Source organism: Nyctereutes procyonoides, unplaced genomic scaffold (genome assembly GCF_905146905.1).
Source record: "Nyctereutes procyonoides isolate TBG_1078 unplaced genomic scaffold, NYPRO_anot_genome, whole genome shotgun sequence".
Taxonomy (NCBI): domain Eukaryota; kingdom Metazoa; phylum Chordata; class Mammalia; order Carnivora; family Canidae; genus Nyctereutes; species Nyctereutes procyonoides.
Genome location: NW_026575131.1, coordinates 4,097,962 through 4,121,207, shown reverse-complemented (window position 1 = coordinate 4,121,207; position 23,246 = coordinate 4,097,962). Strand labels below are relative to the sequence as shown.

Here is a 23,246-nt window from a genome sequence, read left to right as displayed (position 1 = left end):
GTGGCCTAAGTGCTAACCGGCCGGGACGGCACTGATGTTTCTTAAATCGAAGCCCAATTTTCAAAAAAGAAAAAAAGGCATAAGTTTTTCAGCTAAAAGAATGAATTTCTGTCTTATTTAAAAAAAAAATCTGGCAGATCTACTGATAACTTACCATGGGCCTACAGGGTCATGATGGGGTCAAGCTGAGACTCAGCTTCCTTTAAATGGAGCCATTGCCACAGCCCACCACTCCCTATGACCACCATGTCCCCTTATGTGACTCCCCAGGCCACTGTGGGCATTTGAATTTGCAACCCCTGTTTTGTGGCAATGTGTGCTGCTCAGCCATGCGTACATGGGCATGCGAGTGTGTGTGCACACACACAGATACACATATACACAGACTTGCACAAAGTGTCAGGTCACACTTTTGGTTTTTCAAAGCAATTGTGAGGAAAACCTGGTAGAAGGGGGGGGTGGTGTTGGTCACTGGGATATTTGTGGAGAAGGCCATGCTGTGTGTCTTGCTTGTGTGTGTCTGGACTAGGGGCCCAGGATCTCTGCAGGTTTGCTGCCAAGCTGTGAACTTCCCTGAAAGTAAGTCCACCTCAGGCCTCTTTGGGCTAGAGTGGTTCTTAAAAGCACCCCGAGTTCTCTCTCTCCCTCAGCCCCAACATCAGTAAATTCAGTGGATATTGAAAATATTCTCCCCAAATCCAGCCATTTCTCCACGACCTTACTTCCTCCTCGTCGGGTCCCACAGCTGGCACCTCTGGGGTCCCTGGCACCCCCATCAATCCTGCTGCCCCCTGGCTATTCTGCAGACCTTCCTGTAGGCAGTGTCCTCCTTTGTAAGTGAAAATCAGATCATGTCATTTCCCTACTTTGAATTCCATGAAGCTCCCTCTCATTTTAATTTTTTTTAAAGATTTATTTAGTCATGAAAGGCACACACACACACACACACACACACAGAGAGAGAGAGAGAGAGAGAGAGAGAGAGAGGCACAGGCAGAGGGAGAAGCAGGCTCCATGCAGGGAGCCCGACGTGGGACTCGATCCCAGGTCTCCAGGATCACACCCTGGGCCGAAGGCAGCGCCAAACCCCTGAGCCACCAGGGCTGCCCTCCCTCTCATTTTAAAACACTGCTGACCTCTGCACATGTCTGTTTCCATCTTCCCCCTCCCCCTTGCCCACCCAGGCTGGTCCTTTTTCCCAAACACCCTGCTCTGGGACCCCCGCACCACACATTCCTTTGCCTCACATCCTTTATCACAGCCAGCACCCCAGAGCCCGTTCTCTGAGCACATCTCTCCCTCCTAGCCTCTGGGCCTCCCAGGGCCTCCCTTGATCACTGATGTCTAAAGACCCCTCTCCTGGGACACCTGGGTAGCTCAGTGGTTGAGCGTCTGCCTTCAGCTCAGGGTGTGATCTGGGGTCTGGGGATTTAGTCCACATCGGGCTCCCCACAGAGACCCTGCTTCTCCCTCTGCCTGTATCTCTGCCTCTCTCTGTGTCTCTCATGAATAAATAAATAAATCTTAAAAGAAGTCCCCTCTCCCCATGAAGCTCCAGCCCATCAGCCAAGCACTTGGCGCTGTGACTCATTCCTCACCCCTTGGGAATGCCAGCTCCATGTGGGCCAGGCCTCCCTTGTCACATTCGCCACTGGGTTTCCTTCCTCCTTCTTGGAAGGAAGAACAGTGTCATGTCAGTCCTGAGCAGGTCTTGTTTTGTCCCCATCTTCTGTAGGCACCTGCTTACTCACACCCAAGGGAGTCAGAAGCCAGCTTCATGGTCAGGTTGGCAGGGGGGTGTGGCAGCCCCCTCTTACAGAGCTTCTCTTTCCACGCGTGCCCTTTCTGACATCTTCGTGGTTAGAATTTTGCCCTGTGCCACCTGCCCTTCCTTCTCCCTCTTACCAACCTCAGGCTGACTTTGCAGGTGGCGAACAGGAGTCCAGAGAGGGGGCGGGGCTGCCCTGGCTCACACCAGGGGGTGGTGTCACACTGGGAGTCCAGTGTAGGTCCCTGAAATCTCTGTCTGGGGTTGGGGGGCCTTTGTTGGCACCTATAGTTTTTCTGCCTTCTCCTGCTCACATCCCCAGTCCCCTGTTCCTGGGACGCAGGCCTGGGCTCTGGCACTATTTTAAACTTGTGTTTTGCTGATGTATGAGATGTTACAGATGAGGAAACAATCTCCGAAGGGACTAGTCCTAGTTCAATGAAGAGTGAGTGACAGAGTCTTCCAGGACTTTGTTCATGCCACCACAGGCTGCAGCCTTGGAAGAAGCAGCCCATAGCCTGGCATTGTAATAGAGCATCCTGGGGTACAGTAGAGGGCTGTGTTTACAGGAGCCCCTGCTGTCCAGCAGCCCTCCCAGCTGACCAGAGTTGTAGAATTGAGGGAATCCAATGCACGTTGAGTGGCCTCAGGGAATCCAAGCAAAAAGAGGAGCCCAAGAAAACCCAGGGCATGGCAGTGCTAGGGCAACAAGTCCAAGGGCCTGGAAGTGAGTGGGAGCCAGGGCTGGGAGGCATGTGGCGTAAGTCTGAGCAGTTTGAATTTCTGGGTGGTGGGAGCAGTTAGAGAATTTTGAGCATGAGCATAGCTGCCAAAGTAAGGTCATACTGTATGAAATAGCCACTATTCAATGATCTTTGGCCTCCAAAAATGGCAACAGAGCATATGATTCAGCCTAATAGCAATTCTGGAAGATTCATTAAAGGGTGGCTATAACACTCATTCATTTATTATGTCATTTATTAACTCATATATTCGCCAAATATTTATTGAGTGCCCAGCATGGCTGGAGGCTGCCGTTCCAGCCTGTTTGGTCAAGGAAGGCTTCTGGATTCATGAGGGAATAAGCCATGGGCATGTTTGGGGAATGGTGTGCGGGGCAAAGAGGATGGATGTACAAAGGCCCCCAGGCAGGAACGTGTTTGAGGTCCAGTGAGGGGGCTAGTGTAGCTGGAGTATATCAAGCAGGTGGAGGAGGAAGTCTCAGAGGCCAGAGAAGGAGCCAGGAGGGGGACAGCATGACATCTTTGGGCAAAGTCAGGGGTTGGGGTTTTCCTCCAGAGAATGGACAGCAAGGGAATGGCAGATCTGGCTTTGGATTTAGCAGCATTGCTCTAGATGCTGGGAATGGAATGAACTGTGGAGGGGCCAGGATGGGAATTAGAGTCTGGTCCAGTCTTCCAGGCAGGAGGTGATCCTGGCTATGGCCTAAGTGATGGCAGTGGAGTTCTGCTTTGGAAATGAGTTGTAAAGGATGGAGGGAGCTGATGACCCGAAGGCCACTTAGGAAGAAGTTACCCTGGGCCTGGAACCTGAAAGGTGTTGGCAATAGAGAGAGGAAGAGGAGGCCCAGATGAGACCCCCAGGGGCTAAGAAGTTACTTCCCCTCTGAACCTTGCTTTCCTCATGTATAAAGATATCCTGCTTGAGGACACCAAGAAGCAAGCCTCAGATTTTGGCTTTCTGGCCTCTTCCCCAGTGCTCTTGCCCTTAAGGGATTGCCTCTTCCTGGCAATGGCCAGCCAACAAGGCTGCCTTGTGGGTGAGGCATCAAGAGTGTAGTCTTTGACTTTGGGAGCTTTGGCCACCAAGGCCACACTCTGGATGGCGGGGAAACATCACCTTCCCCCGCTACCTTCCTACTTCTACTTACATCATTGGCCAGAACTCAGTCACATAACCACATCTAGCTGCAAGGGAGTCTGGGAAACATAGTCTTTTCATCTCAGAGTAGCTCTGAGATAAGCTCAGGGTCTGTGACAGGAGGAAGGGGAAAGTTGACATTGGGGTGGGCAACTACCCCCGGCATAGTATTCATCTTATGCTGAGACCTAAAGGCTCACCTTCCTCCGTCTCCTCTGCCTCTGCTCTGGTCTCCAGCTCTGTGTTTCACGGCTCTGTTTCCCCTCCTGAATAGCTCTCAGGAGCTATTTTACTGTATAGCTCTCAGGAGAAGGCCATGGGCATGTACCAGACAAAGCCCTCTTGGATGCTAGAAACTACAACCCAGTTGAAGCCCCCTCAGGCAAAAAGGTGAATTTGTGTCTGTTTGAGTCACTGCAAAGTCAGGGATGGTGCTGACTTTTGGAATGGCTTGGATCAGAGGTGGTGTTGGCTTCTGCCAACCCCAGAATGCCTCTTGGGGTAGCAAGATGGCTCTTACAGTGCCAGAACCACAACTTCCAGGTTCTAGATTTGCAAGAGAGAGCATTAGCCTTTCTCTGGTGACACCTACAGAAGTCCTACAGTTCACCCTGGGTGGATTAGCCAACAGGGCTTGACTTTGGGTCATGTGTCCATCCCAAACCAATCACAGTGGCCAAGGGCAGTGCTTTTGTTGGCTAGGCCTAGGAGCCCCACCTAGACCATCTCTCAGGGGACAGGGACTGTTCATGAGTCTATAAGCCAGCCCGGGGCTTCTGTAACAAACAACCACGGGCTGGGCAGCTTAGACAAAGATGCTTCTTTTCTCACTGCTCTGGAGGCCGGAAGCCCAAGATCAAGGTGTTAGCAGGTTTGATTTCTTCTGAGGCCCTCTCCTTGCCCTACAGATGGCCACTTTCTTACTGTGTCCTCACATGATCTTTCCTCTGTGGACATGCTCTTCATGTCTCTGTGTGCTCATCTCCTCTGCTTATAAGGACACCGGTCTGACTGGGTTAGGACCCACCATAATGGCCTCATTTCAACTCAACCCCTGCTTTGAAGGTCATACCTCTGAATACATATTGTCCTTTGTCATATTCTGTAACACTGGGGGTTAGAGCTGCAACATATGAAGGGGATGGGAGACACAAGTCAGCCCATAACAACGAGCAACCAGAAAGTGGAATGGTCTGTGCTTTAGGGAAAGGCCAATAGGGTGTAGTGGGTGCTCAGAGGTGAGACTCCAAGGTGGGAGAAGTGGACTGGACAGAGAAGATAGCCCTTGATCTGGGTTTTAAGGGGTAGGAAGAATTTCACCAGTGAATGGGATCCCTGGCAGAGGGAACCATGGGGCAAAGACATGGATGTTGGATTGCTAAGAGGATCTTGAACAGGAGTCTGCAGCCTCAGGAGGCAGGGGGTCAGTAGCCTCAGATGATATTGCAGGCCAGCTCTCCAGGGCTCTTAAATGCCAGGGGTTGTCGGAATGAGGTATGTGGCTCCATATCAAATTTATCAGGTGCTACCCAGTGTGGCCCTTGGGGGCTTAAGAAGGCATTCACCTCCCCTTCAGCCTTTTCCTTTCCTTAAATAACTCCGTGAACTCCCCTTGAATCTGCCACCCAACACAACAACTAGAACTGAGAATGGGTAATTTATACTTGCTGTAGCCATCCCTTGTGCACCCCCTGCCTCTCCCTCCCAAGCCACACTGTCTCTATCCTGAGTCTTGGGTTTCCCATTCCTTGCTTGTTTATGTTTGTTTTATCATATCGACATAGTCCCCAGAAGTAAATTATTTGGTTTTAGTTGTATTTAATTTTATAAAGAAAAGACATCATGCTATATGCAATCTTTTGGATTTACTATTGTCACTTACTAGTAAAAAAAAAAAAAACCATCTACAGTATTCCTTCAGCTGTTGTTGATTCCTTTTGGCTGTGGTAATAGACTCCAATCTATACTCCTGTGCTTTTGGTTAGGGGGCATCTGGGTCACCTTTAAGCTTTTGGTGTCACATTGCCATCATCGGCCTCTTTGAGCATGTCTCCTGGCACCCATGTGCGTGTGTTTCTCTTGAGTGTATACAGAGGAGTGAATTGATGGCCACAGGGTATGAGTGTCAACCTGATTTCTGCGGTGATTGTGCCAAGTGCCCGCCAGCAGAATTGATTGACTCAATCAATTAATCAGATTGATTAATTCTGACTGAATTAATCTCCAATACTTGGGATTATCCAGATTTCATACCTAAGGAACAGGTATAAAATGCCTTCTTACTGTTGTCTTGATTTCCCCTGAGAAATAATTTGGGGGAACCCTCTTCCTTTATGTATTGGCTGTGCATGTTTACTCTTTTATGACTTGCCTGTTCATGCTTTTTGCCCATTTTTCCATCCAGTTGTGTGTTCTTCCCTCAGGTTTGGCCATCGTGATTATAGTACTGAGTCATGGTGCAGGGGAGCAAGGCTGGACCAAGCAGGCCCCAGGGATGGTGGCCCAAGTGGGGCTTCACTCTCCTGTCCTTTGTCTTTTCACTGAGGATCCATAGCAGCCAGGCACTGCGACAGCCCTTCCTCCTGTATGGCTTCATCCATCCCTGCAAAAGGTGGTCTGTCTACCTCCATCTCAGGCTCTGAGTGAGGCAGAGGCTGACCAAAGTCAACTAGCTGTTTTGTGGTAGAGCTGAGATGGGCAGTGCCAAGTTCCCTGCTGCTGGGAGATTCTTCTGTTTTGTGAGCCTGCCAGATTTCAGATTCTCTAAGCTGACATGTATTTGAGAACCTTATCTTGTTGGTAGGCCATGTGGCAGCCAAGTGAGAATTCATAGGAAAGTCACACAGCTAGGTTTCCATCCCAGCCCCATCACTAGGACTCTGAGAGAGTACCTCACCTGTCCTATCTCAGTCTGCTCATCTGCAGAATGGGGGAGTCACATGATCCACCTTACCAGGTGACAACATTGTGAGGGATATAAGACCCTGGCACCTGTAGATTAAGTCCATGAGAAATCATCCCTTTACCCCTCCCAGGAGGCTCACATGCCCATCTCAGATGAAGATGAGCTCAAGGAATTGAGGATGCATGCACTAGATTTTATTCTCGGTGCAGTAGAGTGGGCAGATGTAGAGAAGAATGGGGAGAAGCTATTGATGCAATGGCTAATCTAAGCTCACCATTTGGACTCTACCTATGAAATGAATCTGCCTGTCAGTCTACTTCTCACAGCTCTGTCACCACCTTCTGGTTCAAAACCTCCATCTTTAGAGAGTTGTTGCCCAGACAGCTCCATCAGCCCCTCATGTACCCCCGCCTCCAACCACACAGCCATCCAGCATAGCATCTTCTCAGCATTGCTCTGATCATGGCATCCCCCTATGTAAAACCTTGTAGTGGTTTCCTATTCCTCTGGGAATCAAATATGGACAGGGCCCCTGGTCCTTTACAGACCTTGGTGATCTGTACCCAGACTCCATCTCCACTCCATCTTCATCTCATTTCCACCACAGCCCCTTGCCTTTCTTTTGACCCTCAAGCATGCTCTCTCCCCAGACGCTTTTCCTTCCTTCCATTCCTGGCTCACATGTCACCTCCCGAGAGAAGCCTTCATGACACCCCTGTGTAGCATAGACCACCTATCCCTGTCTGCTCCTTACCTTGCCGGATTTTTCATATCACATCACTACCTGGGGACAGATTCTCTATTTGCTCAATTGTGCAGCACTGTATGAGAGTTCAGCCCTGAGGCCACCTGCTTGGTTCTTTTCCTGTCTTCCCCACTTACTAGCTATGGACCTTGACCAAACAGCAATGATAATAGCATCTGTTCCATAGGTTGTGTCCCATAGGTTGAGATCATTTATTCCCCACCAAGCATTCAGAACTGTCTGGCACAGTTCTCCAGAAATCATAGTTGTGGTGTTGCTATCATCTATCTCTTGGGCCAGAAGACAGCTCTGTGAGGAAGCAGAAGCCTCTGACACAGCACCTGGCATGTGGAAGACATGGTGGCCACAAATGGGCACTGAGGATGTGGGGACCTCCCTGGGTACTGGTACCTGCCCTTAACGTCCTCTGGAGGCAGGAAACGGAAGAGAAGGGTGAGAGGGAGAAGGTGGCAATAGATAGGAGGTATCCCAGGAGGTTTCCACTCAAATGCCATCTCCTCCAGGAAGCCTTCCTTGATCATCAGGTTGGTCAACTTGTACTGATGTTTCTACAGCACTTACCACTCTCAGAAGTAACATTGCTTACTTTTGTAAGGATATGTCCAATATCAGTCTTTTCCCTGACCGTGGGGGTGTCCATGAAACCCAGGCCTGTCAATCATCTTCTCCTGGGACACCCCCAGAGCCTGGCACACAGCAGGTGCTCGGGAAACACATGAAGAAATGTATGACCCTGAAGCTCCTCTCTACCCTGTACCAGCGGTTGCTCTGAGCCCCTGAGGACAAGACCTGGCTCTTGTTTCTCTTCTGACTCCCAGGTCTGGGTTATACCTCATGCACAGGAAGCACTGTGTTCCCTCCGTTGTGTGAACAAATGCTTTTTATTGTAGCCCCAATACAAGACTGCACATTTTCATTTTAACCCATTTCAAAGGGACTTGAAACCCTCTTTCAAAGGGACTTGAAAGTCCCTTCAATCAGCCACAAAATTCAGAATACCTGGTTTTCTACAGTAAAACATTTGTATGAATATATAATGTATATGTAGTAATGCACAGTATAGAAGGAAGAGTATGTGTCTAAAGTGTAAGTATACATGTTAGTGTTCTTTTGTTTTTTTGATTCCACATGTACGTGGATTTCTCTGTATTTGACTTTCTGCGTCTGATTTGGTTCACTTCGTGTAATGTTCTCCAAGTCCATCCATGTTGTCACAAATGGCAGGAGTTCCTTCTTCATTAGGGCTGGATAATATCCAACTATATGTATCAATCATATTTTCTTTATCCATTCATCCATTGATCCATTGATGTTCACATAAGTTGTTTGCACATCTTGGCTTTTGTAGATAATGCTGCAGTGAACACAAAGGTGCAGTTATCTTTCCAAGAGAATGATTGCGTTTTCTTTGGGTATGTTATCCAGGAGTGGGATTGCTGGATCATATATGGTCATTCCATTTTTAACTTTATGAGGAACCTCCATACTCTCTTCTATAGTGGCTACACAAATTTACATTCCCTCCCCCCCCCCCAACAATATTGTCCTTTATCTTTCCCTAGGTGCTTTTGGTTGAATTCATCTAGTTTAAATCCTCGTGGGATCACACACCACAAGCTCCCCCTGCCCCACCGTTGTGTCCACCCATTCAGTCATTTATCCGCCCCAAGCATATTTACTAGAATCTTCTGTGTGTAGACTGATGAATAAGCCATGGGCTCTGCCCTCAAGATGCTCATGGTTTGGTGGGGAGAAGCAGGAAAGCCAGGGCTGAAATGTGCTCTGGGATCTCATAGAAGAGGAGAGGGCACTGGGCAGGGAAGCAGGTGGATTGTAGCACAGCAATGGGTTGGTCCACCACCGTGGGAGGGAGGGAGGGAGGGAGGGAGGGAGGGAGGGAGGGAAGGCCATGGTGGCAGAGAAGCAGTGAAGAGAGGGACTTGCAGGTGTGACCCAGGCACCCCAGACTCTAGGGTGTGGGGTAGGGAGCACAGAAAGGGACTGGAGAGAGAGGTGGACATGAATCAGTCCAGCACGGCTCTGCCTGGGAGGGGATCTGTCAGAAGAATTTCTTTCCCCTGTGTCAGGGGAGAGACAGGATGTGGGAAGACAATCACATTCTTAGCACATATAGAAATTTGCAATGTCCCCAGCATTACTGTCAACAAAGAAATGGTGATTTCCCGACGTGTGCTCCTGGGGACTGCTGCATTCTTTTCCAGATACTCACGACCTCCTGTTTGGTACACCCCCGCCAGAATTTTTCCAGGGATGGGCACAGATGACCTAGGATTCAGGCCCTGGGAGGGCACTACGCCCTCCTGCGTCTGCAAACCCAGTGATTTTGAAGCATTTCTGGACTTCTGCTCCTGTGACATTTGTCACCGGTTCTCTAGAGCCGCTCCCCCTCCCTCCCTGGGGGACCTGCTGGGCCTAGGGTCCCTCCCCTGGGAATCTGCACCCCCACAAATGGCTCTGTCTTTTTGCCCGTTTCAGGCTGTGAAAGAGACTAGAGCACATGTCTGGTGAGCTAATGACTGCTTAGAGGGATGGATTCGAGGCCTTTCCAGGGAGTGAGAGAAACAGAAGCAAGGGGCGGGCCAGCTCCACTTTCTCTCTGCCATTTCTTAACAATACGCCATCTTGCCCGAGCGAAAGACCTATTCTTTCCCCATTCTTGCTTAGAACGCAGCTAACAAAGGACTTTTTGTCTCCTTTGCATTTTTTTTTTTGCAAGCCTCAGTTCATCCTGGGTTTTAGCTCTCCTGACGCTATTCTTTGAGATGAGTCTTTTGTTATAATGTTCCCGTTCCAGCTTTCCTATGGTGGACAGACAGACAGACAGACACACACACACACACACACACTCTCACGCTTACACCCTTACACACGCGCTGTCTTTCATTCATCAACTGTGGGAGACTTCGCAGATAAACAGTCCAGCTCCCCACAGCCTCGTGGGAAGAGACAAGAGCTCAGTTCAACACAAAGTAAGGAACGCTAAGGTGCGGGACCACAAGCAGAGGGAGGGGATGTCAGGAAGGTCCCTCAGAGAGGGGACACTGGAGTGGCGTCCCCAGCATGCATCTTGTAGGAGCTCCTGCTTATTGATCCTTTCCCAGGTGTGGACCGAGTCTGTTTTGTGCTTTGTGTTTTTTTTGCCATCCAAACAAGGAGGTTAACTTAGGCTTCAGAGGTCCATTAACTCATCCGAGGTCCTGCCATGGGCAAGCAGAGCCAGGATGCGAACCCAGATTTATTGACCTCCAGGGCCCTACTTCTAACCACCTGGCTACATTGCCCTTCATCAGGCAGACGGGAGGAAGGGCACGTCCAGGCTGAGGGAACAGCACGTGCAAAGGCACGCTGGCAGGAAGGGGCAGACTTTGACCTTTCGTAGATGGTCAGTGGTGTGCGCTGGCTTTGCCCAGTGAGAGGAGAGACCCTGGGCTGGAGGGGAGACAGGCGAGAAGGGCACATGCCCCTCCCCCAGTTTCCGGTGCTGTGGGCCCATGATCTGAGCCAGGCGCAGCCCAGACAGGTACTCCCTACACACACACACACACACACACGCCCCCCTTCTTCCAGTTGCTCATCGAGAGGCTCTCTAGTTCCTCTGGATGGAGACAGCCAGCTGTGGCATTCTGAGCCCAGAAGGGCTGTGAGCCGCCATGCCACGGGACTGGCAAAGGCAACCTTTTTCCATCTGTATATTTTCCAAATCATCATATATTTCAGCTTGTGTCACTGCAGATTGCTCACTCTCTGACCCACTGGCTTTAAATAGCAAAAGAAAAAAAATACAATGCACTTTGTGGTTTCCAGTAAGATACCGTAAATACACCCAGATAATATTCCGGGGCAAGCCATTTACAGCGATTGCACAGGGCGGTGGAATGGAATCTTTCGGGCAGGCTTGCTCATCAGTTTATTTCCTCTGTACCCGCCGGGATCGTTATGGAGCTGGGCTGTGTGGAGGGCATCAACCAGGCTACCCATTTTCACCTCAGTGATAACCCGGTTCTTTGCTGAGCACCTTCTCGGGGTCTGGGCTCTTCACCTCGACGTTGCACTGACTCTTCCTGGCAACTTGACAGCGTCCTCCTGGTGGTTCCCATTTCACAGATGTGCAAGCTGAGACTCAGGGAGGCAGTGTCCTTGCTCAGGGTCACCCGGCTGAATAAGGAGTAGAGAGGAAGGACAGACAAGCCCTATCTTACCCAAGTTCTGAGTGGAAGCCAGCCACTTCTGGGTGGAAATGTACCTGCACTGAGAATTAAGGAGGATGGGGTAGAGGTGAGAGTGGGGGCTTCATGTCGGGAGTGAGGAGAGCCTGGGTCTAGTCCCCCTGGTCTTGCTGAGTCGCTGGTGACTTTGGGCAAGTCTCCTGGCCTCCATGAACCTGTCATTCCAGGAGGGACCCATGGGCTTTCTGTCTGTGGCTCTGGCGGTCTATTCTCTGATTCTGGAGACATGTGGGGCCTCTGTGCAGGGCAGGATGGTGGAGCCAGCCGAACCTGTCACTGCTGCCCTGTGCCCCTGGCTCACCTGCCTCTGCCACTGGCTAGACCACTTCGGGGTCCTCATCAGGGCCACCCCTGGGCCTGGAGCCCTCTCTCCCCACAGACAGAGGTGCATGGCTGGCTCCTCGGAGCCCTGAAGTTGCCACCCCTACTCTTTCCCTGCTCCCAGCACTGCTCTGTTCTATGTTCTTCAGAGTCCTCAGCTGCCACCAAGTGCTGTGATCTTACTGTCTGTCCCCCTGTGAAGGCAAGACCATGCCTGAATCTGTCCTTGTGGTATCTCCAGCACCCAGCCCAGTGCCTGGCACCTAGTAGGCATTCAAGAAATATGTGTGGAGTGCAGGAACAGGGCACATGGCTTGGTCAAGGAGGTTTGATGGAGGTTCTTCCTCTGCTCATGGGTGGGAGGGACAGGTTGACAGTCGAGACAGAGAGGACATGGGTCTTTTCTTGGAGGGCATGTGGTCAGCACTGGCCCAGCCCAGTGTGTGTTGCTCTCTGGCTTCATGTGGAAGACCTGGAGAGGAGCCTGGGCTGAGGCCAGGAGGACTGAGTGGGCATCATGGTGTTGAAGCAGGAGAGTAGGTTGGACTCTGGAGCAGAGCTAGTTGGGTTTAATCGCAGCAGGTTGCATCACCTCTCTGAACCTTAGTTTTCCCATATGTAAAATGGAGACAGTGATGGTCCACACCTCATAGGGTAGTTGCCAGGATTGAGTTGATCTATATTGAGTGCTTAGGGAAGAGCCTCGCAAATAGCGTTTTATGACTTTGCTATTCTTATAATGACCTGTGCCATTGGGCAGAGTTTCTGCAGCAGTAAAACAGATGTCCTACACACATTCTTGCAGATGTCTCAAGAGAGACTGACAAGTTGCCATTTGGGAAATCACCCAGCTAGAGGGGCTCCCTCAGGCGCTGAGACAGGGGCTGTGCTGGGAGCCCTGAGCATGGTCAGGGTCTAGGGCAGTCGTGGAGTGGTTAGAGACAGCAGGTGACCTCCAGTTTTTCATACTGGCTCTGCCTGAGTAAGTCAGAGTCTCAGTATCCCCACTGATAAAATGCAGTATCCCCATGCAGGAGGCATGGATGGATGGAGTGTAACATGGTCTCTCACCCTGAGAGGCTGAAATTTTAAGATCTGGAGATCCTTGGAGTGCCTGGGAGGCTCAGTTGGTTGAGCATCTGCCTTCGGCTCAGGTCATGATCCTGGGGTTCTGGGATCGAGCCCCACATCAGGCTCCCTGCTCCCCAAGGAATTTGCTTCTGTCTCTCCCTCTGATGCTTGTTCTCTCTCTCTGTCTCTCAAATAATTTTTTTTTTAAATCTTAAAATAAAAGATTTTGGGATTCTTCTCTACCTTCTTTTTGCCATCAAAACCTGTTCTTAGCTTAGCAAGTCATTTGCTTAGAATGAGCCTTATAAATTATTTGTTGATATGTTTTGACTGATAACCGAATGGCATTTCTTGGCAGAAATAAAGGCATTTTGATAAGCATCCATGCCTTAAGCCAAAGGAATCTTTCTTACTGTGGGCTTTCAGGTGCAGCAAGGAGCCAGGAAAGGAGGTGGGTAGGACCGAGAAGGGACACTTGGGCCTACAGTCCCAGTTCTGGCCGTGGGTGAGTGGCCTCAGTAAATCACGTCTACCTCTCAGAGTCTTGGTCTCCTCACCTGTAACATTGTGGAGAATGGTGTCTTGGGAGATACCACACAGAGCCAAGTGTAGGTCTGGCACATAGGAGGTGCTCAGCAAATGCTACTTTCTGCCTTTCTCACCCCAACCCCAACTCCCCACAAAGCCACCCAGCCTCTGGCTAACTCTCTGCTGATACCCTGGGGGCAGTAGGTTGAATGGGCCAAGTTCACCACTGCTCCCCACCTGCCTAATCAGACCCTCCCTGTACCTCACTTGGGGTGGTTTTCCTAAGGAATAGGTAAGCATACTTTTCCAAAGTGCCTAGCAGGGAGCCTGGCAAATAAGCCTTAAATAAAGGTCATGTGGTTGTTGGCCACTGACCAAGTTTGGAGCTTTCATTCTTTCATTCATGCATGCATGCATGCAACAGAATTTACCAAGTACCTACTGTGTGTCAGGCTCTGGGGACCCAGTGGGGAACATGACAGAGTGATTGCCTTCAAGGAAATTATATTCCAGCGGAGCAGTGGGAACGGTAGGTGTGTGAGGAACAGACGATAAATCTAAAATTGGCAGGAGGGCTATGGAGAAAATTAGATCAGGGGCGGAGGGAATTTCTTTACCTCCCAAGGGTGTGCCTGTAAGTTCATCAATTATAATCGCTGTAATACTCACTAGCATTTGTTTAAGCACCAGCTATGTGCCAGGTGGTACATATTTCTTCCTGCAGAGTAGGTGATACTAACAGACATGGAAGTGGAGGCACAGAGAGGTTAAGTGACTTGCCCAAGGTCATCCAGCTTCTGGCAGGGGTGCAGCTGGAATGCAGCCCTGCTCACTCATTCATGCCTCACACATTGTGGTGAGGGTTGTAAACAGTGGAAGCGAGACAGACACGATCCCCATCCTCCTATGAACCTGAAGGGTGGCTGAGTACACAGACAGCAAAATGGGACTTGGAAGTAATAATAACAAAAACGACCATGATGGTTGGCATTTATGGAACACTTAGTACATGCCAGGCTCTGTGCTCAGCACCTTCCCCTCATTCTGTGATTCAGTCATGGTTGATGTCATTGTGCCCATTTCACAGAGGAAGCAACAGAGGTGTAAAGGGTTAATAGCCTGATGCCCAGGCCAGTTTCCTCAGTGGCCAGGTGGGCGGTGGGGGAGAAAGGGAGGTGGGACTGGGCAGTGCCAGTCTAATGTTGGTGGGCAAGGCCACCTTCCAGGTCAATAGCAGAGGTTCACGGTGACCCTTAGCATCCAGAGGCACTGGACTTGAGCAGCCAGTCCCTGGGTTCCTGGGGACTCTCACAGCCATAGCCTTCACGTCCCTGGGGCAGCGGTGCTGAGGTGAAGGCCAGATTGGCAGAGAGGGGAAGGCCATGGCGCATGGTAGCACTTCACTCTGGTGTGGGGAGTCCACCTTGAACTCAGGGGAGTTAAATGTGTCAGGGTGCAGCTGCCCTCCCCCAGCCTTAAGGGGGTGTGCCTGGAAACAGAAGCTGTGTTTGACTGTCTGTCCGTCACCATCTCCATCACTGTATGCTACTCAAGGGGCTCAGGGACACCAGGGGACCATCCTGCGGGGCGGGTACAGCAGCTGCACACAAAATTACCACAAAGGTCCTGCCCCTCCCCACCCTGCCCCTGCCCCCCCCCACCGCCCCAGGGAGGAGTCTGGGAGAAGAGCAAGGCTCTGATGACCAGCCTGCTCCCCCTCAATTTCTATACTCCTGGTCAAGGGAACAGGTCTCCCTTCAGCTGGAGAGCCTGCCAATGGTGCCCGCTGCACCTCGGGTCATTTAATCCCTGGGGACCGGTCTTGATCTGTATGGGGTGTCTGGAGGCTCAGTCTGCGGCTCAGCTCTGCTGCTCCCCATTTGGGTGGCCTGCGCAAGCTGGACCTTTCTCCTGGCTTCTATTCTTTGAAACATAAATGAAGATCAATGTAGCCTCCCAGCCTTTACCTTTCCCAGCAGTAAAGAACTGTTACTACCGACATCAGGGGACATTGTAATAAATCTAACCTTTGGCGCCCCTTTTTCATACTGGGCCCTGTGCTAAATGCTTCATCTTTGTTAGTTTTTTTAATCCTCTACCCTAAGAAAGTGAGTGGTTGTTATCCCGATTTTATAGTGGAAGGACTGAAGCCCAGAGTTTGGGTGAGAGTTTACCTGAGGTCACACAGCTGGAAAGCGAAATGGGGATGACCTCCTGCCCCTCATCTTGCTCTCTTTATGCCCTTCATCTGATGATTCTCTTCTTTGATGTTGTTGAGGGTCTAATCTCACTGTTGGCTGTCTCCAGCATATTATTTTCTTGTGTGTTTGATGGTCTGTGCTGTGAACTGATGCCTGGGCCTTTGTCTTTGCTTCTCCAGGGGTCTTAGGGAATCACCAGCCTGGGGCCAGTCTTCCCCCCTGACTTGGGAGCCCCTGAGCATGCAGAGGGACAGGTTGGAGCCAAATCTCAAAGGCAGGGACAAGACTCCCAGTTCCCAGGAGATTCTGGTTTCCTCACCCTCCTACCTCCTGTTCTGGCCACGTCACACCTGCTTTCCTGGGGGCGGGGCTGATTTTTCCCCATCTACCCTCTTCTGTGGAGTCTATCCATCAAGTACTAGCTCCTTTCCAATGTTCTGCCCTGGTGGGACTCAAGTCCTGATCACTGGTCCTTGAGGCCTTAATTTGTCCTTGAGGGCTTAATTCACTAGCGCCCTTTTCTGCAAGAGCCCAGCAACCTGAGATGGCCACTTTCTGTTCCTACTTGTCCTGCTGCTGATCAATTCTGTCTCCAACACATGGCCCCCCACGGATTCCCTGGCCTTCCTGTGAGCCCAGCCATGCACTAGAAGATGTTATGCAGCATTTCTTAATTTCACAGCGTTGTCAGGTGTCCAGCCTGCCCGGAGGTCGAGCCTACACATATATCCACCCCGGGGGCTGCCTCCTGTTGATGTTATTTGTGCTCAGCCCTCTGCAAGGCGCGTGTGACACATGTATGGTTTCTCATACCAGTGTGATCAATAAGGTGTGCAGAATCAGGAGCCTGGTAGGTGCTCAAATAATGCCCTTCTTCACATCCCAGGGGTTGAGATACTGTCAAAAGGAGAAGTGCCCGGTGTAGGGGTGTTTGTTGAGCTGGGCGCTGGGCTAAGCGTGTCACACACACTCCTGTAACTTCTCAGCTGCTCCTATCAGGCAGGCATTGGCATCGTCCGCATTTCCCAAATAGGGAGACTGAGGCTCAGAGAGGAGGAGGAACTTGCCTAAGTCACGGGCAGGAGGTGGTGGAGCTGGGACTGGAAGCCCTATGAGAACAGGAGCCCCACGGATGGGCTGGCATAGAGCATCAGGGCAGAGGGCCCTGATATAGCAAAGCCATCCGACAGGTGGAGAGGCCTGCATGTCTGCAGAGCGAGAAAGCTGTAGTCGGGGGTGGGGTGGGGCAGATTGTTTGTGGCTCAGCAACCTGGGTGAGGAAGGCCTGGAGGTGGATGGGGAAATCATGACCTGAGGCCTGAAGCAGCTTGGAGGCTGCCTCACCCAGTCCTCACCCACCGCTGAGGACATGGCGCCACAACACCCTGGAACCCTTCTCCCTGCCCCTTGGTGCTGGCTCAGCCCTGCCTCACTCACCTGCTCTGGGCGCGGGGCCTATTCTTCCGGGGAGCCCTCCCTGAACCCCCACTGTGAGAGAAAATTTGCTGAGGGCTCACTTGGGGCTTCCCATAGAGTGCCTGGGTTCATCTTCATCATGTACAGTAGACTCTGCTCTTGAACCCTTTTTGTGGATGGAGAGACTGAGGCTCAGAAAGGCTAAGAGGCAGAGTGGCAGTGCTGCTGTGCCCAGCTACTCGGGATCCTTCCACTCCCACTTAAAGCCCTAGCACCGTCCTGCAGGGCCTTTATACATCCTTATAGGCAGTTTCCAGCCTCCTGGCAGGGCCGTCTCCAAAAATCTGGGAAGACCTGTGGGAAGGCACTGCCTCAGTGCTCCCCCAACGCCCTCCCCTCCATTGAACCTACTCGTCCAGGGTTCCTCCTGCCCCTTTCCACCCTGACTGTGGGCAGTCCCTCTCCCTCCGCTAGCCCTTGCCTTCTGTATCAGACTGATGCCCGAGGATGCAGACGTGAAGGGGGCCAGGTCCCAGCCTTCTCTGGAAAGGCTCACAGTCTAGTGCGAGGGCCATGGAGAAGAGGAAGGGATGGCCCTATAAAGGACAGGTGACACACAACAATAATAATAGGGATCAGGAGCACAAGACCTGCTGTCAGGCAGGAGCATGAGCCAGGCACGGAGCTGAGAGACTCTTAACATTCTCTGTCATTGCTCTGAGAAAGGCACGATTGCCATGTCCCCACCTTACAGCTGAGGAGACTGAGGCATGGGGAGGGGTCGTGGTTGGCTGAAAGTCGCAGAGCCGGACGGGGCCTGTAGGCGTTGAAGAACTCCTGCTTTGTGGTCTGTCGCCAGGGGCCGTGAGTGCGCGTGCCTCGGCTTCGGGGCGGCCTCAGGGGTGGCGGGAGCGGGTGGTTCTCACCAGGGCGCCACATCGGGCCTCGCCTGGAGGCTGGACAGCGGGCCCTGCGCCTTCGTGTTGCTCTGTCCAGCGGCCGCCCCGGGGCGTCGGCGGATGGCTCTGGATGGGTGCTGCGAGCGCCCAAGGTGGAGCTTCCAGGGAGGGAGCGGCGGGTGCGCTGGGCGCTGGGCGGGCTTGCCGCAGGGCGCCGGGCCTGACGCCGTCCCCTCCTCCTCTCCTCGCAGGGAGCCGGGAGGCTGCCTTCACCTATGCCATCATCGCCGCCGGCGTGGCCCACGCCATCACGGCCGCCTGCACCCAAGGCAACCTGAGTGACTGTGGCTGCGACAAGGAGAAGCAAGGCCAGTACCACCGGGACGAGGGCTGGAAGTGGGGTGGCTGCTCTGCCGACATCCGCTACGGCATCGGCTTCGCCAAGGTCTTTGTGGATGCCCGGGAGATCAAGCAGAATGCCCGGACTCTCATGAACTTGCACAATAACGAGGCGGGCCGAAAGGTAGGCAGCCCGGGGCGGGCGCCCGGCAGCCCGGCAGGCCGCAGACAGCGCCGCTCAGCGCCCGCGCGGCGCCACGCGGTCGGGCCCGGACACGCTGAATGACCGGGTCCCTCTTAGCACCGAGGGCTGTGACTCGGCGGCATGGCAAGAGGGAGGGGGGCGACGCCCTGTCCTTGAGTCCACGGAGTCGGCTAGGGCGAGGGGGACGGGTGGAGGTGAGCTCGGTAGGAATCACCCCTGAGGAGCAGTTGCCGGGCCGCTGAAGTGTCCTCGGTCGCCTCCACCAAGATCTGGAGCTCAGAATAAGGGAGGTGACTGTTCCATCTCGATTGCCTCTTCAGATCCTCTTGCATTCTGGGCTTAGCTTACAAGAGAGTCAGGGATGCTTCGGGATGTTCCCAGTGGAGGCGGCTGGGATGGAAAGGGGGCTGGACACTCTGTCCCATGAGCAGCTGGCTGTCCCAAGGCAGGGGAGCACATGGGTCTGCAGGCCCAGAGTATAAAGGAAGAGCCTGTGGGGAGTGAGTGTCACACAGAGGCAGGTCCTGCCACTGTGAGGACAAGCCGCAGCCACTGAGAAACAGATTGAGTTGCCGAGGAAGTGAGCTCTCCATCCCAGGAAGTATTCAAGCACCAGCAGCTTGAACAGGTGTCTCAGGGCACCCAAGGTAGGCTGCCTGGTGTGGGCGGTGTCTGGGGCAGAGGCCTGAGGATGGGGGTGGGTTCTGGAAGTGCCTGTGAAGGCCAAGGTGCTCAGAGCCCACTCGGGAGAGGAAAATCTCCAGGGACTAGTTGGAGCTCCATAGAGGAGCATCTGTGAGCCAGGGCAGATAGGGAGGGAGGGCTCCATGCTACCTGGACATGTGTGAGCCACAGGAGCCGGGCTGGAGCGGGAGTGACAAGCGTGAGGGAGACCGTGCATAGGGCGATGGTGAACCAGGGAACCCGGGCCCCATTTATGAGACTCCCGCTGGGTTCCTGCCTGCTGTGGCTACGTGGGGAGGCTGGCCCATGGCTGCCAGACTCAGACTTCTACGTGTAATCGCTTCATTTTTAAGTGTTGGACTTTAAAACTGGTAGTCACTGGCAGACTCTTAAAAAATACAGAGAAGGTCGGGACACCTGGATGGCTCAGCGGTTGAGCACCTGCCTTCGGCTCAGGGCATGATCCCAGAGAACTGGGATTGAGTCCCTCATCGAGCTCCCACAGGGAGCCTGCTTCTCCCTCTGCCTGTGTCTCTGCCTCTCTCTGTGTGTCTCTTAGGAATAAATAAATGAAATCTTTAAAAAAAAGAAAAGAAAAGGTGGAAAGAAAGATCACCAGAGGCTCAGTTGCATACATCTCCTGGCAACATGTAGGCCTTGAGCTGCTCATTCGGGTGATGGAGGATTCTGTGGCATGGTCTTGTTCTGCGAGAGCGCATCCATGGAACAGGTGTCTTCTGGCTCTGGATGTATCAGCTCACTTAATCCTCTAGGCGTCCCTGTGAATGGTCTTGTCATTATCCCTGTTTCACAGGTGAAGACGTTGAGGCACAGAAGTGAAGGAGGTTCCCACAGCTAATGAGCAAAGTCAGAATTCGAACCCAGCACATCTGGTTCCCGAGCTGGGCAGTCTTTGCTTGCCAAGGTGTGGTGGTCGGAGCATGGGCCGGCAGTAGGCTGCCTGGGTTCACTCTGGCTCTGGCACTCCTTCCTTCCTGGGAAGGAAGCAGAGCTGGCAGGAGTGTCCTTAGGGCTACGGTGGAGAGCGAAGGAGACAAGGCAGGAGGGCACTTACCCTGGGGCCTGGCACAGAGTTAGTCCTCGGCAAGGTTGGGTGTGATTACAAGTTGTGCAAACATGTGTCATGTTCGAGGCAGTCTGTCTGGCAAGTGGTGTCAGGAGTAGCCCGCACACCTGCAGGGGAGCCAGCCCCCCCTGGCGTGCAAAGGAATGAGACAGGCCAGCTGGCCCTTCCTGCTGCCTTCGGGTCCCCTGCCCTCCTCCTCCTCTCCAGCCTCCCACCGCATCCTGTGTGTCAGAGCCTCCCCAGCTGCCCTGCCACGGTGAGTCACACAGGCAGAGCGGCTCACCTGGCCCTCCCAGGACGATGTCCTGGGGCGAAGTGTAAGGCCCTGCCTGTTCAGTCCCCCAGCTGGGAGCTCCTGCCTGGGGCCAGTGCCCCCCCTTCAGGGTTCTCCGCTACTCACTCCTTCCTGTTTCTGTGGTCAGATCACTCCTTAGGGGTGAGGTCACAGCTCTTAGGCTTCCTCCTGCCCTGGAAGCTCCTGCTCCCTGGGGGTGGACGGAAGGAAGGCAAGTGGCTTCCCTCTTCCGGCCTGTTTCTTCACCTGTGCCTACCTGGTTGGGCCCCTAGGAGACCTAAAGGAGGGACTCCCTAGCCTGGGGTAAGAAGGACTCTGGGTATATCACATGCAAGAGGGCTTGGGAAGCCACGCAGCTGCAGCAGGTGCGAGGCCCGTGGTGCTGTGCCAGGCAGCTTTGGGGCAATGCAGATGATGGGAGCTGTCAGAGGTCATAAAACCAACCTCAGTGGGCTTCCTGGAGGAAGTAAGTGAGGTCTGGTTAGGCAGAGAAGAGAGGTGAAGAGAACCCAGGTCTGGGTGGGGACTTAGGGCCAGTTTAGGGGCCAGAGCAGCTGGTCTGTGGGTCCCTGAAGGGGTAACAGCACCTGAGGAGCCAGCAAGGTTACATGCCAGGTTAAGGAGTGAGGGCCTTGCATTCTCCCCTCAGATTTTCCTGTGGCTGCCTTCTTACTATTTAGGTTTCAGCTCAGCTGTCTTCTCCTCAGAAAAGCTTTCCTTTCACTTCCTTCCCAGCCCCTTCTCAGATGTTGCCTCGTTCTGGAGCTTTCTGCTCTCCCTAGACCATAAGCTTGATGAGGACAGAGACCCCGTGTGTCTCACTCACCACACACCAGAGCCTGGCAGGCAGAGGCATTCTGCATAGGTACGGAGTGAATGGTTGAGTGCCTGGTGGTCACTGGGGAGCCACTGATGGTTCTGGAGCAGAGGTGGTGCAGAAGTCCTAGGAGCTGACTCTGGGGAGGCGGAGTGAGGCCTCCGGCAGGGTTGGGAATGGGTCTGGGAAGAGAGCGGGCTGTGTCCAAGTTGATGTTTTGGAGCAGGAACAACTCTCCTAGCTCAGGGAAATGGAGCTGAAGGAAGCTCCGCACCCCTCCCAGCTCCAGTCTGGTTTGGGAGGACCCTTGCGGGTGCCTTCCTAAAACAGCCATTCATTCACCCAGGCACTGTGTATTTTCCAGAGCTCACAGGTGGAATTCGAGACTTTCCAGTGTACACAGGAAGAGACCTGAGCAACCACCAGTCTGGCTCCTTGTGGGGTGCAATCAGAGGCCACCCAGGGCAGTGGCCACACTACCCAGGCAGAGCACAGGGGGAAGGCAGCGTCCCAGCCTAGCCCTGCGGTGGCCAGACTCTCACACCCTGCTATAGGGCACCCCAAGGGTCCAGGCACACATCCAAGTGGTGAGGAGCAAGGGTAGCCACTTAGCCTGGGGTTGGTAAGGCTCAGTGTATATCAGCTCTGGGCCTCATCTCCATCTGAGGCCTCCATTCCACCAAGTGATCCCCAGGTGCTGGTCAGGGCCAGGTGAAGGCATGGTGTAGGGGGCAGGGGGAGATGCCCGCAGGGTCCTGCCGTGTGTGCTGTTTATTATTCAGAGGCACAGCGGCCCACCACAGGACCTCCCCCACAATAGGCTTCCACGGCCCCACGCACAGGAGAAAGGAGGCCAGCCCACAGCCGCCCCTGGCTGAGCATCTTGGAAGGGATCGCAGATGTGTTTATCGCTGGCTCCCTTGCTCCTGCCGTGAGAAGACAAGACTCAACCCGACCGCAGGCTCTGGGCTTGTTGGCGGTGGTGAGAGAGCAAAGGAGGAGGAAGTTGGGGAAGGGTTAGGCATCCCGAGGGGCAGAGGTGGTGGCAGGCCCCGTGAGGGGAGACCCAGGGCAGCCCACCGCCTCACCTGGCAGGTGTGGGCGGGTAAAGGCCGTGGGGCATTGTGCCCTTATAGGTCTCTAGCTTGGGTGTGAGCCGGGGCAGAGCCAGGTGATCACCTGCAGATGCGGGCCTCAGGGGGGGCACTGCTGCAGGCCGCGGGGGCTCTCCCTCCTCTCTCTGTCTCATGTAGCTGTGTGGTCCGCGGGGTCAAGTTAGCATGGTCAGGTGAGAAGAAAGAAGTGGGGGTGCCGACAGCTCTTTTGGGAAGGTGATCTTAGAGTCTCTGCCTACAGGCATTTTAGGGCCATAATATTTTTGGATTGACATCCCAGGCTATTCAGGTTGGGATTAGAAATTAGGTTCCCATCCTCACATGTGGAGCCCGGAGTCACAGGATCTTTTTGGTGGAAAAGATCCTCCCTTTTTGGGTGGGAGGGAGAGAGGTGTCAGAAGCCCTGGGCTGAAATCTTTGGATGGTGGAATCCATGGCTTTGCATGGTTTCTTTCCAGCCTTTTGGGGGAGACGAACTAACCCTGATTCTTGCCCTTAAAATAGTCTAGTGAGAGAGTTGAGAAGAACAAAAATTTGATTGAGGATGACCCTCCATAGGAGAAATGCAACACAGAGAGGAGAGGCAGTGGTTTCCTCTCAGAGAAGTCTGGAGACCTCTAGGAAGAAGGGACTCCTTAGCTGGGCTTTGAGGGATCAATAGGAGTCCTACTCGCAAGGCAGGTGGAGGCAGGGGGAGGATA

General features: G+C 53.0%; 1 protein-coding gene across 1 annotated transcript in view; it reads left to right on the top strand.

The window, feature by feature from the left end:
• WNT7A (Wnt family member 7A) overlaps nt 1–23,246 on the top strand; it is a 65,433-nt gene that overhangs the window by 6,000 nt on the left and 36,187 nt on the right. The window contains exon 3 of the mRNA XM_055343965.1: nt 18,255–18,526. Within this exon, the coding sequence (XP_055199940.1) occupies nt 18,255–18,526 (272 nt within the window). The remainder of the gene's footprint in view (nt 1–18,254; nt 18,527–23,246) is intronic.